The sequence below is a fragment of the Danio aesculapii genome, chromosome 4 (assembly GCF_903798145.1).
Source record: "Danio aesculapii chromosome 4, fDanAes4.1, whole genome shotgun sequence".
In the NCBI taxonomy this organism is placed as follows: Eukaryota; Metazoa; Chordata; class Actinopteri; order Cypriniformes; family Danionidae; genus Danio; species Danio aesculapii.
In genome coordinates this window covers 32,948,698-32,965,725 of record NC_079438.1, presented here as the reverse complement: position 1 = coordinate 32,965,725, position 17,028 = coordinate 32,948,698, and the positions used below count along the sequence as shown (strand labels likewise).

The window sequence follows — 17,028 nt, the reverse complement described above, 5'->3', positions numbered from 1 at the left end:
GTTTTTGGTATTCATTAAACAAGTGTTTGATTTTATTTAATTTTGGTTTCATTTTTCAGCATTTTTCAGATAAAGTAAAATGCTTGATAGATTTTTAAATTAACAAATCAATTGTAGTGTTCTGACTTTTCTGAATATTTTGGTAAAACTAAATACAAGATTTTTTCCCCCATAAAGTGACATTTTTATCCTTAAGTAAAATCAAAAGTGACTTAATATATACAAAACTCATTTTAAATGCAAGTACATTCATATTTTAAATAACTGTAAAAATAAAATGTCAAAATATGGTTAAATTAATGCTCCATCATCATTAAGTGTAACATATTCAAGTAAATAAAGATACAATATAAATAAAAAAAACAAGTAAATGTACACATTTTAAATTAAAAATATTTAATATTTCTTGCAGACAAATGGATAAAATCTAGCTAAAATATACACTGAAAACGTTATAAATTGACAATTCGTATTTTAGTCCTGCACTGTGATCCTTAAAGGGCACCTAATTTAACCCCTTTTCAAGATTTAAAATAAATCTTTCGTGTCTCCAGAATGTGTCTGTAAAGTTTCAGCTTAATATTCCCATCAGAGTCACAATGATGAGACAATGATGTGCTCTTACTTTGTGTGTCTTTGTAGTCGGAAGAGTCCTCAGGAAGATTTTTTAAATAATCTAAAAAAAAGACAGGTCACAGATATTAGTTTTATTAAAATGACATTCATTATGCTATTTTAAAGGTTTCTAATTTTGCTTAGGAGGTCTTCTATTACACTTTTACTTCAATCCAAGAATCCATTTTTTTTCTCATAATATATAATGCAGAATTGCTTCTCTAGATTCTATCCAGTGCCCTACAAATAAATTCTAGAAAATGTAAACCCCGTTCTAAATTTGTTTCACTCTGACCTTATTAGTTCCTGATTGAGCTAATCAGGTACACATCTATCCCTATGTTGTACTGTAGCACTTGGTTGTGGGAGTACTCTCCCTGAATTGTATTTGCTCTCTTTCTTCTTAATATTTTATTTTTCTTATGAAAGGGATAGTTCACCTAAAAATGTCTTTCCTGCCATCATTTATTTACCCTTTGCGAGTTTCTCTCTTGTATTAAACACAAAAGAAGATACTTTAAAGAAGGCTGTATATACATTGTCTTCCATAGTAGTTGTTTTTTTCTAATACAGAAATTCAACGATTGCAGGTTTTTAGGATCAACTGAACTTATGTTTGAATCATGCAATCAAACCAAATGTGAAAGCAACCCAAGTCCTCAAATGGTTCATTCAAAGATCTGGGGTCTCACTTATAAACTTCCCATACTAAAGTTGAACTTAGTAACTCACCAAATAAGTGAATTAAGTTTTCATAACCTAATGCGTAGTAGCCAAAAATCTGTCCAGCAGCTGGAACAACAGTATGGCTGATTGTGTTTTAATGATTTCCTCCTGTTCTAGTATAGTGTTTACTCATCTGTTTACCTGTAAGCAGAAGTTGGTATTGAGGGATCCGCTGCACCGGTTTCAGTAGGTAATGCTTCAGAGCAAGACTAGCACAGCGAGGACTCGTCTGAGGAAGAACATTAAAGAAGAATGTTAAAGGGTTATAAAACACCAAAATGATGTTAAAAAGAGTTGGCTCGATCCAATCATCAAGTCTACCCTCAGTTAAGTGTTATTTTATTCAGAGACATGGGTTGTCAGCACTATTTTTCTAAGTGTGCCATCAAAAAAGGTGTCGAGTTACACTCAAGTAAGTACTTAAATATTATTATCTTCTATAAACATTATTACATGTTTATTGAACATTAATAAAGTAATAAATAATAAATTAAATATAATAAATAAAAATATTAATTTTCAGTTAATAATAAATGTTAAATTATACAAAACAAATATAAATAACTGAATAAAATAATAACAATAATTACAAATTTGATTAAGAGTAAATTATAAATTATATAATTTTAAACAAGTTTTGTATAGTTTTTTTAGCTTATTTAAGCATATTTGTACATGTTTTTATAATTGGTATAATGCTAGATTTGTCTGCTATCTAATCTAAACAATCTAGCAATCTAATTTTGCGTTTTTTTACACTAATATATTTTTTTAAATGTGACTATTTATTTGTTACTGTATTAATTGGATTACTGTTATAAATTTTAACTACTGCAAATTTTAAATATATATTTATATTTTTATCAGTTTACTTCAATCATTTCCACCATCAAAATACACATGTGATGCCGGCAAAGACAGCGAAACAGTTCACACACCAACCTCAAACTGACGCACAACACTGGAAAAGGGAGGATTTTTGCGACACTGTTCATCCAGCAGAGCCACATTACGGTCAAACTCTCGTATGTACGTGGAGTACATCTTCAGATAGGGACCCTTCTGAACGAAAATATCAGCCAACCTCTGATGATCAGACCTGCAGAAGATGCCAGACAGTAGTTTACAGTTCTTAAATATTTTTTCCAGAAAAGATTAAGAAATTCCCACAAAGGACTATTTGCCATATAGTTTTTTGTATCTTTATCTGAACTCTCTTTGCTGTCACAAATCATACACTTTTTAGTTATAATTTGTTCTTTTTGGCTTCGATTAAACTATTGGACATGTCTCTTCAACAGCAGACCTTGGCTGTAACGGCTGTTTTTTTAAGTAGCCATTGTTACTATTAGCTTCAGTCTGGTTATTCTCCTCTATCATTCAAGGTTAGTAAACGAAAACTAAGTTTTCTAAGGGGAGTTTGCATGTTCTACCCGCATTCGCGTGGGTTTTCTCTGGGTGCTTCGGTTTCCCCCACAGTCCAAAGACATGCTGTACAGGTGAATTGGGTAGGCTAAATTGTCCGTAGTGTATGAGTGTGAATGAGTGTGTATGGGTTTCCCAGTGATGGGTTGCGGCTGGAAGGGCATCTGCTGCGTAAAACATATGCTGGATAAATTGGCGGTTCATTCCGCTATGGAGACCCTGGATTAATAAAGGGACTAAGCAGAAGAGAAAATGAATGAATGAATGAAGACCAAAACTATTGGTCAAACAACAATAGTTCCGTTAACTGAAATTAAATAACAAAAAATGAAAACTAAATGAAACCAACAACAAATCACTGAAAATTTCACTAAAATAAAATAGCAAAAGTAAATGATTGTTTTTAGAATACATAATCACTAATTCTGTGGTGGAAAATCGTACCTTAGGCTGTTTAGTACCAGTAGATGCACTTTTACAGCCAAACACATCAATCAAAAGCATGATTATTTACAAAAGCATATTTTCAATTTAAACAAAGCATATTCCATGTTTTCTGCTTTTGCTAAAATTGTGAACATTGTATTTTAAACTACATGTACAGTATGAATTTTAATAACACATGTTGTCTGAATTCACAATTTTAACTTTTATTCGTGGCATTTGTGTGGTTTTGGATTCAGTGTTTGAGCAAACTATTATATTTTTTGTTACTAAGGGGCACAAGGTTTAAAGGTCATGTAAACATTCAAATTTACTCTTGTCTGTTAACTCTGTTAAACTAGAATTTCTAAATCTAAAACTAAAACTAGTAGGTGGCACAGTGGTTCAGTGGTTAGCACTGTCGCCTGACAGCAAGAAGGTCTCTAGTTTGAGTTCCAAAGACATATAAATGAATTGGATGTAATAATTGGCCATAGTTTATGAGCGTGTGTGTGTGAATGTGACAGCATATGAGTGTTTCCCAGAACTGGGTTGCAGCTGGAAGTGCATCTACTGCATAAAACATATGCCGGAATAGTTGGTGGTTCATTCCGCTGTGGCGACCCCTGATAAATAAGGGACTAAGCCGAAGGAAAATGAATGAATGAATGAAAACTGTAACTAAATATATGAAAAAAATGTTCACACGATAAAAACAAAACTAAAATTAAACAGAAATGTAGAACAAATTGAAAACATTTACAAATTTTTAAACATTTAAAAAATTTAAAAAAATGTTTTTTTTTTAAAGAAAATATTAAAAATTCCAATATATATATTTTTATATCCAATATAAAAATTCATTAAAAAATGCAAAACTATAACAACCTTGCAATTATCAGCATGGCATTTTCACCCACACAACTGCCCCTCACTGAAGGTTTTCCAAATTGTTGGATATTTTGTACCAAATAATGGATTAAATATTTGTTTGAACAGGCAGCTAAACAGGTGTATCTAATCAAGTGGCCAGAGAGTATTGCTGCATCCCAATTCACATACTTCACCCTAAAAGTACGCACTTTTTTTTGGGAAGGAAAAATATATACTTTTGAGCAGGGGTGGGCAAACTCGGTCCTGGAGGGCCGGTGTCCTGCACAGTTTAGCTCCAACTCTGATCAAACACACCTGCTTATAGATAATTAGTAATCTTGAAGACACTGATTAGCATGTTTAGGTGTGTTTGATTAGAGTTGAAGCTAAACTATGCAGGACACCGGCCCTCCAGGACCGAGTTTGCCCACCCCTGCTTTTGAGTGTGGGACATACTACTTCCTCTTTAACAGATCGTCATGTTGCTTAGTTATGAGCCCTGTCAATAATCCACTCATCATCCACATTTCTGTCATATTTAATTTCCTATTGTATTGGAGAGAAGCAGCAGGATAATCTGCCATTCATGAGTCTTTCATGCAGAGAAATCTCCTCAGGTGTTTGGATAATTATGCATTCAGACATTAATGTCCAAACACCTCTTTATATAAGTTCAGTATTGTTGTTGCAGATGAAATATAACACAAAAAAGTTATTTAAATATTTTCCAGTTGGCTAGATATTAATTAACAGTCATACAAACATATTTACCGAAGCCACTCTACTTGACAGTTGGTCTTGGCGTCCATCATGTTATTAGTTTATTTACACTTTTCACCCACGTTTGTAGTTCTTATCGAATTCACGTCCAACACAATGTACTGTAGGTAATATCAGTGGTTAGAGAATGGACAGTTCTAGGACGGAAATAGTAAACCATTCGGGAACCTTTGGCATACTCTTTTCAACATACTACAATATGGGGCATCCTAATTCTATTTTTAAGTACTATTTACGATGGAAAGTATGCGAATTGGGACGCAGCAAATGTGTGTGTGCTACTTCAATGAAAAATAGAATGAATATGCAACATATTTCCTTTCATTTTGTGTGTGTGTGTGTGTGTGTGTGTGTGTGTGTGTGTGTGTGTGTGTGTGCGTGTGTGTGCGTATTTGAGTGTTTTACCAGTGTGCCACTCTCTCCTCCAGCTCTTTCAGCAGGTCTTTGTTGAGTTCGTACAGTTGAGGCAGATAGTACAAGATCTGGTTCAACACTTTCTCCTCCACCAATGGCTTCCCGCTCGCACGAGTCGCCTTCGCAACTGCATCCCGGAAATCCTGACACAGAAATAGAGATGTTAGCTAATGACTAAACACAGGATGCGTCAACAAAACAAGCAGAGCTAGACAAGATGAGTTATAGTGACAAACACACACTTGCATCCACAAACTCAAATGATGACTTCATTTACAAGCATTTAAACAAAAGTTGTTCCCAATATTTTTCCGCTAAATTTTTTACAGCACAGTAGTCAACAAACGTAACCAAAGCAAAAATAAACAAACTAAAGAGAATGAAGAGTCCATCTATAGCACAGGCCATATACTGCTACAACAGGAAGTTGAGAACATTTCTCTCATTACTCATACATGCACATAAACAAACAACAAACACACTAGGGCTTCACAACATACAGTTTCAGCATCGGTATTGCAATGTGACTGTGTAAGATTAAGCAAATTTCAACAATTTGGATACACAAAACAAAATAAAAGTGTGGAGCTTGAACAAAGATTAATTGTATTTAAATATTTCTACAATAAAAACTATAGTCCTAAGATAGTTTTTAAGAATGGGTGTTGTTGAACAGTTTAAGGACAACTTTGAGGAAAGGTTTTGATTTAGCGTTTCATGATATAAAAAAAACGGACATTGCGATATAAAATATCCAATATATGTAAGTGATTCAAAAAGAATACTACAACTCTGTACTTAATTAAAGAAACATTATGTAACCTTGAGTAATAAATTAATATGAAGAGACCTTAAATTTTTTTTTAGTAGAAAACAAGTTCATAGATGTTCAATATGACCACCTTCAGACACTCGAGTGACATCAACCCAATACTCGAACTCGTTTCACACTCTCTGTAGCATCTCGGGCATAACAGTTTGGATAGCTGCAGTTATTCCTTCTTTTAGTTCCTCAATAATAGCTGGTAGAGGTGGTCATATCTTTAACGTACCCCCATAAAAAAAAAAATAAATAAAAAAATAAAAAAAAATGACAGGGGGTGAGGTCAGGGCTTTTTGGAGGCCAGTGATTAAGTGCTTTGTCACGAGCTGCCTGGGAGGTCCATTGCTTTGAGTACCTTTCATTCAAATAGGCATAGATAAATGCCAATGGGGTGGTGCCCCATCCTGTTGTAATATGAATTGACGTGCTTCTTCTTTCTTCTTTGAGTTGAGGGAACAGCCAATTCTGCAACTTAGCAGATACTGTAGGTTCGCCCAAATACAGTTGCACCTTCAAATGAGCAACCAAATGAAACTTCAGAACTTCCTTAAATCGACGACAGAAAGAGTTCAGAAAGAGACAAAGAGTTCTTGATTTTCAAATTTGTGGTATTCTTTTTGAATCACCCTATAAATAAATAAATATATATATATATATATATATATATATATATATATATATATATATATATATATATATATATATATATATATATATATATATATATATATATATATATATATATATATATATATATTTATATATAATTTAACCACAGATAAAACAAAATAAACGGTGCTTTATAGTTTTTGGTGGAATATTACAATATCCAGGTAAAGAAATTCAATTATCAAATCTAAAATAACACTGTACAGTCTTCATTTGATACATATTAAGGCACAATTAATCTTTGTTAAAGTGGCAAACTTTATAACTTATTTTTTCCAAATGGTTTAAATTTGCTTGAAATTTTACAGTCACGGGTCTTAAACAACACATCTGAGTATAACTCAACAAATCATGTGTACTGAAGTGTGATTTTTAATGAATTATAATCCCAACTCAACATCGCACATCCTGCGATGTGATATTGTGAATACACACATTGTGATATCGATGCTGAAACAATATATTGTGCAGCCCTATTTTGATCCCTCAAATATTGACTACTGTATTGGTGTTATTTTACATTTGATTATTGAATTTCTGTACCTCAATACTGTTAAACTCTCCAGAAAACCCTAAAGCGCTGTTTATTTCTTTTGTATATTTGATTTATTGTATTAATTTATGCTTCTAATTTGTTTTATACTGTATATTGTAAGCAGAAGCACCCCGTCAATGTAAAGTCATCAATTCTTCCCAAATAGAGTTAATTAAATCATCTTGTGAAATTATATTCAAATCATATATATAATGTATCGCAGAAAAACAAATTATCACAATGTCAGTTTTTTTTTCCAATATAGTGCAGCAGTCTTAGCACACAGTCTCACAAACTCACGCACGCACACATACATGCACACACGCACGTGTTTAGGACAGCTGTTCGGGGTCACGGCCAAACAAGTGGGTTACAGGGAGGGTGGGTGTAATTTCTTTCCGAAAACTCTCTCTGTGTGTTGATCTCTTATTCCTTTACCCCAGCCTCTGTGGAAAAGCTCTTCCTCTCGTCTTTCCTCTGCTGTCTCCTGTCTGATTATGGTCTCTCATTTTCTGAATAGCTCTCTAGTTCTTTCTATTAGTCTCTATTTATTCGTAGCAATTATTTGTATTCTTTTCATGGTGATTATGTTTAAGCTCTTGTAAGTGTCTGTAATCTTTGTTTAAACTTAAGGCTGGGTGATAAAGCAATAACGATAATATGTATTAAATTTCCTTTGAAAAAAATGATAAAGCACGTTTAATATTAGGGGTGTAACAGATCACGGTTGATCTGAGATTCGTACGGATCACAACTGATGGTTCAAAACACACGTGACCCACGTATATTTAAATTTTTTTTAACTTGTAGATTAATCCTAAATATGTAATGATCACAGAGGGATCGCCTCTGGCATCATTCAAATCACATGTACGAAAGCATTTAGGCTTTTCTGTAAATACATAATGATGACGGAAAAAGTTGTGGTGGGTTATTCGAGATGTTGTGGGTTTCTTAGGTTATTAAAATTTTTTTCTGTCACTGCACTCTCAGAAATAAAGGTACAGGAGTTTTCAAACGGTACATACTTATACCTGAAGGGTCGATAATGGTACCACAAACATACTTTTTAGGTTAATTTGGGTAATAATATGCACCTTTTAGGTACCACTGTGGACTCTTTAGATACAAATATGAATCTTTTGAAAAGGTACTGCCCCAGTAACAGCTCCTGTACCTTTATTTCTGAGAGTTTAGCCTGCATTAATGCATTCAGTTTAAGCTGCACGATTAATCAATAAAAGATTGTGATCTCAACACCCATGCAACATAAATGATAAATTATGGTGATTTGCATACGTTTATAAATCCTTTGAATCGCTGCATTCAAATCTGTGTTTGAAAAACGCAAAAATCAAAGAGTTTCAGTCTTTAGTATACAAACAATCAAGTAACACAGGAATAGTTTATAGTTTAGATATAACCACAATGCAGCAATTACATTATTTAACCAAAAGGTGGGGACAACCAGCCATCAAAAATATGTCACTGAATAATTCTTCAAAATGCGTCTAGCAATGTTTTATGAGAAAATAACAAAAAAATGTATTGAAAATTAGACTAAAAATAAAAATGGGTTGTACAAATTATAATGTTACACATTTAGCGTCATCAGCAATAGTAGTAACAGTGAATTTTTTCACAGTCCTGAATATTTTACAATTTATTTTTATTCAGCTGATTATTTCTTCTTTTTTGTCTCTTCTTTTTCTGATCCAAAAAATAGTTTGATCCGTGACTAATAAACCATAATGTGATCCGAACTATGAGATTTGTGATCTGTTGCACCACTATTTAATATAATGTCCAAGTAACACACGACTAAACGCTGCGACATGCAATAAAATGCATCTTGAAACTGAAAACCATTTTTTTATGTTAGTGTCAGTATGTTAGTCGTAAATATGTATAAGCTAGTATGGTCCAAAACAGTGACAAAATTTGCATTTAGAAGATCCAAAGTTTGCATTATAGATAATCCCTATAGTATCTGACATGCCCCGGCCTTTTCAAGACATTTCTCATTTGCTTTAAATTTGATGAACTTGAGTCCAACCTCTCTCACTGGCAGAGCTGTGGTAAAAACAAGTTGAGATTATAACAAACACTGAATAAAAAAAGCACATTTCAAAGCACTTCATGGGACATTTAAAGGGAGTTTCTGTTTAAACCATCTACAATGAGGAAGACACAACAAAACTTCTATTCAAGAAACATTTTCTATTTCTGTGACCAAACCAACAGAACATAATACTACGACAATGATCATTTTAAGTGTTATTTATTGGCATACTTAAAATGCCAGCAGATCTTTTTAATATAGAGAATAATATAGCATACATATAGTTTAAATATGAACATCAGAACTGTGAACTCAACAACTGAGTCACTAAGTATGTACTTTTAATAATGGTAATGAGGTTTATTATTTATTAATTCGTTTATAAACCTGTCCTTCAAAACTACTGTGGTATTTACATGCTTCTATTATGTTGTTTGATGTGGAGAGTCAAGAATTTATTGGCCTTCATATCGGATAAATCTAGCATACAGTAGTTTAAAAATTCCATATCAGTGCACCCTTTTTTGTGCTATTATTAGCCTATTAACCCTTTAAAAGCCTTGCCTCATTGTTGTCTATTTCATATTTTTAGCTTCTTTCAAAAAATAAAATAAAATTGTTAATAATGCAAAAAATGTCAATATCTGAACTTGTACCGAATCAAGAACATTTTAATGTCAATGGCTTGTTTTAAATGTATGTATTGTTTTAAATGTATTTAAGTGTTGCACATGTTTAGTCATGATAACACACTTCCATACAGCACGCAGCTACTCATTAAAACCCAAAAATAAATCAACAGATGATTGTGTGTGTGTGTGTGTGTGTGTGTGTGTGTGTGTGTGTGTGTGTGTGTGTTTCTCTTTATGATTCTACTGCAACCATGAGAATCAAAATATATTCCAGAAAGCATTATGTGAAATGAATAAAAACACATAAACAATATGACTGGAGATACACTTCCACTCAAAACATCAACATTGCTCTGATGCAAATGTAGAGCCAGTGAAAATAGTGATGACTTACGATGTGAAGTAACTTCAGGACATCCACAAATCTGGAAAGACAAATAAACAAACAATTAAAACATAAATTCGTCCAAATAACGCCCCTTAACATTTTGGTGTCCGAATTGTCCCTTGCTTAAAATGATCTGAATGACATAAGGGTTACTGTTTTATTCATGTAGTTTTTGTTGTAGAAATCTTTAAATCAGTCAATTTTATTATTAAAATAAAATAGGTTTTAAATATATATATATAAAAATCTTTGAATTAAAGGAAGCATATTTGTTTACAGTATATAAACAGTAAGTAATAAAGTGCCTCTTGTGCATTCTTGTGTAAAAAATAAATAAACTGTATTGATGGAAATAAATACAAAATAAATACACACATATAGTTGAAGACAGAATTATAGCCCCCCTGTTTGTTTTTTTTTCTCAATTTCTGTTTAATGAAGAGAAGATTTTTTTCAACACATTTCTAAACATAATAGTTTTAATAACTCATTTCTAATAACTGATTTACTTTATCTTTGCCATGATGACAAAAAATAATTTTTGACTAAATAATTTTCAAGACACTTCTATACAGCTTAAAGTGACATTTAAATAATTTTAATAGTTAACTAGGCAGGTTAGGGTAATTAGGCAAGTTATTGTATAACAGTGGTTTGTTCTGTAGAGTATTGAAAAAAATGTAGCTTAAAGGGGCTAATTATTTTGACCTTAAAATGGATTTTAAAAAATTAAAAACTGCTTTTATTCTAGCCAAAATAAAACAAATAAGACTTTCTCCAGAAAAAAAATATATTATCAGATATACTGTGAAAATTTCCTTGCTCTGTTAAAATAATTTGGAAAATATTTAAAAAAGAAAAAAATAATTCAAAGGGGGGTTAATAATTCTGACTTCAACTGTACAAATACCAAACTGAGAGAATAATAGAGCACGTATTTTGTTGATCTTCATATATTTAGATAAAAATAAATAAAGTTAATTAATAAAGGCAATTTAGTTTCATAATTAATCATTCAAAAAATGTTGCCTTTTTTTACTGACACAAAAACTCAAAAAATCCACTGGTACCCAAGGCTTAAACCACTATTTATTTACTTTTGAGAAATAACCCGTAGAAAGGAAGATGGTAAAATAAGCATACATACAGTTTAAGTCAGAATTATCAGCCCCACTTTGAATTTTTTTATTTCCCAAATTATGTTTAACAGAGCAAGGAAATTTTCACAGTATGTCTGGTAATATTTTTTCTTCTGGAGAAAGTCTTATTTGTTCTATTTCGGCTAGATTAAAACCAGTTTTTAATCTTTTAAAAACATTTTAAGATCTAAATTATTAGCTAGTTGAAGCTATATTTTTTGCGATTGTCTACAGAACAAACCATCGTTATAAAATACTTTGCCTAATTACCCTAATTTGCCTAGTTAACCTAATGAACCTAGTTAAGCCTTTAAATGTCTCAAGCTGTATAGAAGTGCCTTGAAAGAGATCTAGTAAAATATTATTTACTGTCACCATGACAAAGATAAGATAAATCAGTTATTGGAAATTAGTTATTAAAAAACTATTGTTTAGAAATGACTTCTCTCCATTAAACAGAAATTGGGGAAAATACTAAACAAGGGGGCTAATAAGACTTGTATATATATATATATTACTACTAAAAAGTAATATGCATCAACAAAGTTAATAATGAAAGATGTATCTAAAAGTGCTTATCTTAATATTTTTCCATTCAAACATCATGGAACATTAGTACTTACACTTTCTCAGAGCTCATGATCTCCATAGCAATGTGGACCACCTTGTTCCTCTTCGCCCTCTCTACCTCCTGAAGATACACATTAACATGCTGTTATAACATTAGACCATTTAAACAATAAACTGAAGTGCCATTAACTTACACAGTTGCTACATCCAACCATGACTCGAAACAATATATAGCCTCATGGCAAAACAAATGCCCTAATTCTCTGTATAAGTCAGTGTGGGATGTTTTGGGCTGGCGAAAGGCTGCGGTCTTTATTTGGATCAGGGTCTAAACACAAGGACAAAGTTTGACTGAAAGCACCCCCTGTTTCTAAAATCGGGGTGTGTCTGAGAGTCTCTCTGGATTATCTCGAGACAGAAAGTCTGCTGGACACACCTTACCAATTCTGTATGGAGATGTTCTTTCTTTTAAAGCTTTTCTCTTTAAATTAAGGCGATGTTATGATGACATTTCAACATATTTAAAGGGCAAGTTCACCCAAAAATGGAAATCATCACTGTTTCAAACCCTCAAATCACTGCTTCCACTTGATATCAAAGAGACATGAAACCTTTGACTACATGTTTTGAGATTTTAACAGATTTATGAATGGTAAACTCAGGGTATCTGCAGATTTCAGATTATCTGCAGAAGTCAAATTTAAGAGTTTTCAAGAATTTATCAAAATTCAGACATGGAAAAGATTTTTACTTGCCCTGTTAACATTTTTTTCAAATTAAGTAATTTTGCAGCCACATATTTTAAACAATGTCAAAACAAGCTAATTGTAGGTTTAAACATAATTTTTCTTGTTTTTAAAAAAGCTATAAATGTGTGTTAAATGTTTTAACAACTATAATAATTAAAAGTATGCACCACAGTCAGTCAAGATGAGTGTCCTCACAAGGTAGCTACAAATACAGAGAACTTTAAGCAAATGTTATTGTAAGGAAGATAGTTCAACGATATTAATAAATTTATAACTTTTGTTAAATGTTTTGAGATGTACTGTTGGTGATTTTACATGGACACTGGAAAATTCCAGTGTACATAAAGTGACAAGTGACCAACACAAAATAAATAAATATAAAAAAAAAAAATAGAAAAGACGATAGACATTAAACAGAGATGCAGTTAGTATCATCGGGGAGGTATCACAGATTGGCCATTGTCTTCATAAGTTCAACAGATAGGACTGTAATTGGTTCACCAGTTTAGATAAGCACTTAGAGACCAGGGGTCCATTCTTCGTACCTCACTTAAATGATCTAAGATGATTTTACAGATCCTGGATCTTTTAATCTTGATAACTGATCTCTGGCTAATTTGGTTCTTCAAACAAGTTCCCAAATCAGATTAAAATGTCTGGATGAACTGATCTGAGATCGCTGTCTGTGTTGTGAAGGACAGATCTATCGATCATTAAAATCATGAACAGCAATGCAACAATTGGCTGACGGCACAGCATCGTAATGACATCATCTGATTAATATTCAATTATCCATGGGAGCAAAATTACATAAAATTCGTAGTAAATGGTTTGTTAAATGTGACACGCAATAACTTTCCACCTTTGTTGTGGGCTGCAGGCTCACAGGGCCTAGGCCTATTTAAGTTTCTTAATCTGTGTAAGGAATTTAAATTAATTTAGCATAAAAAGGCATTTTGAAATCGGTAAAGGCGTCTCCATGACTGCATAAATTATTATTCCTTTATAAAAAAAAAAACAAACAAAAAAACAGTGGAATATTGTTTATGTCTATAATCTTTCAGAAAGTGTACTAAAGCTAGATCGGTACATTTAAATAGTACGCATTTGTATCAAAAAAATCCATATTAATAAATGTCCTCTTTGATCCCCTTGGGGAGAACCACCCCGTTTTTGTATTTTTATTTACTAAGTTTTATTTATATATATATTTTTTTACTTACATGTATACAAGCATAAATATTATTAATTATTTCATATTAAATATTATTATTTATTATAAATTATAAATGTGTATATATAAACTTTTTTTAAACTCTTTAACTTTTTCCCAATTGTAAATAATCTATAGGTTACAACTGTAAGAAAATATCAACATTTGGTACATACTTTCAGTATTACCTTTGCTTGAACAGACCTGATCTCCCGAGCAGGTTTGAGCTACCAGACCTGTTGCTATGACAACAACTCTCGAATGAGTTTTGAAGAACGAAACAATCCTGGGATGGTGTCAAATCGTCAATAACCAAATCCAGCTAATCGGGTAATTCATGTATGAAGAATGGACCCCAGAGCATTTAAAAGCTGCATCTATCAGAGGAACACAAAAATGTAGCATTTCCTCATGTTTTACCTTTTTAGTCAGAGTCAGTATGAGCCAAATTTGGGCCTCTCTGTCTCCTGCTTTACCCCATAATGCCCATTCCCCTTGAACTACCCCTTGACTTGAACTAAAAGTGTAGTTTCATGACCAAGCGGTCAGTCTAGACACAATAAAGGGTCATCAACTGCACTATAAAAACATCCTGTAAGTTTCAGAAATCAAAACATTCTTGTTAGCCGAAAAACAGCTTATATTGAAGTCAATCTGCCAAAATAGTAAATTCACCAGCGTTATTACTGCCCACTGCTTATATCACTGAATTTTTAGAGTATCTGTGCATGGCCACTGATTCATAAAAGGTAAATAATGAGAGACAAATCCAGGTAAACAGAAAACAAAAGACGAAATGCATTGAAGATACCAGTATACAAGTATTTACAAATTGTGGAAAACTAGAAGTTGCTTCTGAACTCAAAGTTAGGCAAAAGTTAAAGAACTACCAAATCTTTGTTTACTTCGTTTTACAGAGGATTTATTCCCATCAGCACAATTTGATGAAGGATTTTCATAAAATGAAAACGCAATGCTTTGTCAGCTATATTAGATCTGACCATCATGTTGAACCACATAAATGTGAGTAATTGTTTTTATCATGTGTTCATTATTGTTTTGTCTTAAACATATGTTTTTTGGGGATTTTGCTTTCATTATGTCAAGACAGTAAATTGACAGGAAGCGTTTGAGATAGAGCAGGATGGGAAAAGTCTGTGACTTAGGACTAAAACGTGCAGACAGTGTAGTTTTTGATTCTCTTTTGGTAAATTCAATATCATCACATGTTCGGAAAGTAAGTGGAAATGGACTTTTGTGGCTGAAAGTGGTCAAGCTCAAAATGTTTTCAACTAAAGCTAACACTTGAAATAGCATGAATGAAAATGCGGTATACCTTTGACTTTTGTTCTTCTTTCAAAATGCAAAACAAGTTATTGTAATGAAACCTGACAGATTTTAGTTCCTGTGTAGATTGGTTTAGATCACTGAAGCATATTACAGGTCAGTTCATCTATTGCTTTTGATTAACAGCAAACGAGTTGACTCAAACGAGTATCTTGATATTGTATCTTTCAGGTCACCGTTTTTCCAAAGAAAAGGTGACTGTTGCAGTTGACATCACCTACTTGCCCACTCTAAGCAGGGCTCGGACAGATGGGTAATTTCGGCAGAGTGCTCACACAGCAGTTGCAAGCTGGCCTTCATTACACAGTCAGGCCAATAACAGCTGCATGTTCCTCCTGTGTGACAGCAGTTCTTCCTCTACAATCTGATCTTCAGATTGTGAGTGTCGTGTTATGACTGAGCTACTCTACACTGTCTGAAACCATAATATTAAATGATAAATTGCGCTCCATCATGATAGGATAGCTGTTAATATTAATGAACATTAATTTGAAGTGTGGGTGACATGGTGGCTCAGTGGTTAGCATGGTTGCCTCACTGCAAGAAAGTCACTGGTTTGAGTCCTGGCTGGGTCACTTAGCATTTCTGTGTAGAGTTTGCATGTTCTCTCCCCATGTTTGCGTGGGTTTCCTCTGGGTTTCCCCCACAGTCCAAAGACATGCGGTACAGGAAATTTAAATAAACTAAATTGGCTGTAGTGTGTGTGTGGATGAGTATGTACAGGTGTTTCCCAGCACTGGGTTGCAGGGCATCCACTGTGTAAAACATATACTGGATAAGTTGACGGTTCATTCCTCTATGGCGACCCCTGATGATTAAAGGGACAAAGCCGAAGGACAATGAATGAATGAACGAATTTGAAGTGTACAAGCACACCTAACTGTCCCCTCTGCATAATGGGCACTTTGGTTAGATTTAAAAATGTTATTTTTAGTGTTGCTTGTTAAAAATCACACAAACCAGAACTGATCCTGTCTCTTTAGATGACTTGGATTAAAGCACTTAAAACAAACAGTTTTATCTTAACTTTCTGAAGCCTCAGTTTTGGTTTATTAGACTTTCAACAAGTAAACAAAAATGAAATAGGTTTAAAATAAATAAAATTATCTTCATTTGTGTTCGAAAAATAAGTGAAAGTTATCAAATAGATGTGGAATTTGAATTCTGGGGATTATTTATAATATTCAGCATGCAATAGCATTTTTTTTTTATAGATTTAATTATTTTTAGGCAGACTGATTTCCCCCACACAAAATTGGCCTTGTAAAATAGGCAGTTGTTTTCAAGAATTGGTTTATAACTTCGATAAGAAATAAAATTCATAGCAGTGTTGCCAACAGTGTTGGGGGTAACGCATTACAAGTAACGTGAGTTACATAACAATGTTACTTTTCCAAGTAACGAGTATTGTAGCGCATTACTTAAAAGAATTAAGTAATAATATTTGAGTTACTTTTTTTTTTTAATTTAAAGGTAATCACGTTGAGTCACATTTAATGAGAGAATGAGCTCCCAGTTGGAACAAACAAGCTGGCAGAGTCTTACATTTCTGTGATGGAAGTATTCTCATTATTTTGAACATGGAAGAAAAGGGGATTATAGTCTCAATAGACAGTGATTTTACTGAACTAATAAGACAAAAATA

The 17,028-nt window shown here is 32.9% G+C and overlaps 1 protein-coding gene across 3 annotated transcripts in view; it reads right to left on the bottom strand.

Moving 5' to 3' along the window:
- fgd6 (FYVE, RhoGEF and PH domain containing 6) overlaps positions 1-17,028 on the bottom strand; it is a 54,821-nt gene that overhangs the window by 19,670 nt on the left and 18,123 nt on the right. For all 3 annotated transcript variants that reach the window (XM_056455462.1, XM_056455463.1, XM_056455464.1), the window contains exons 4-9: positions 12,128-12,195; positions 10,372-10,402; positions 5,248-5,399; positions 2,284-2,440; positions 1,483-1,570; positions 626-676 (exon numbers count right to left, since the gene is read on the bottom strand). In XM_056455462.1, the coding sequence (XP_056311437.1) occupies positions 626-676; positions 1,483-1,570; positions 2,284-2,440; positions 5,248-5,399; positions 10,372-10,402; positions 12,128-12,195 (547 nt within the window). The remainder of the gene's footprint in view (positions 1-625; positions 677-1,482; positions 1,571-2,283; positions 2,441-5,247; positions 5,400-10,371; positions 10,403-12,127; positions 12,196-17,028) is intronic.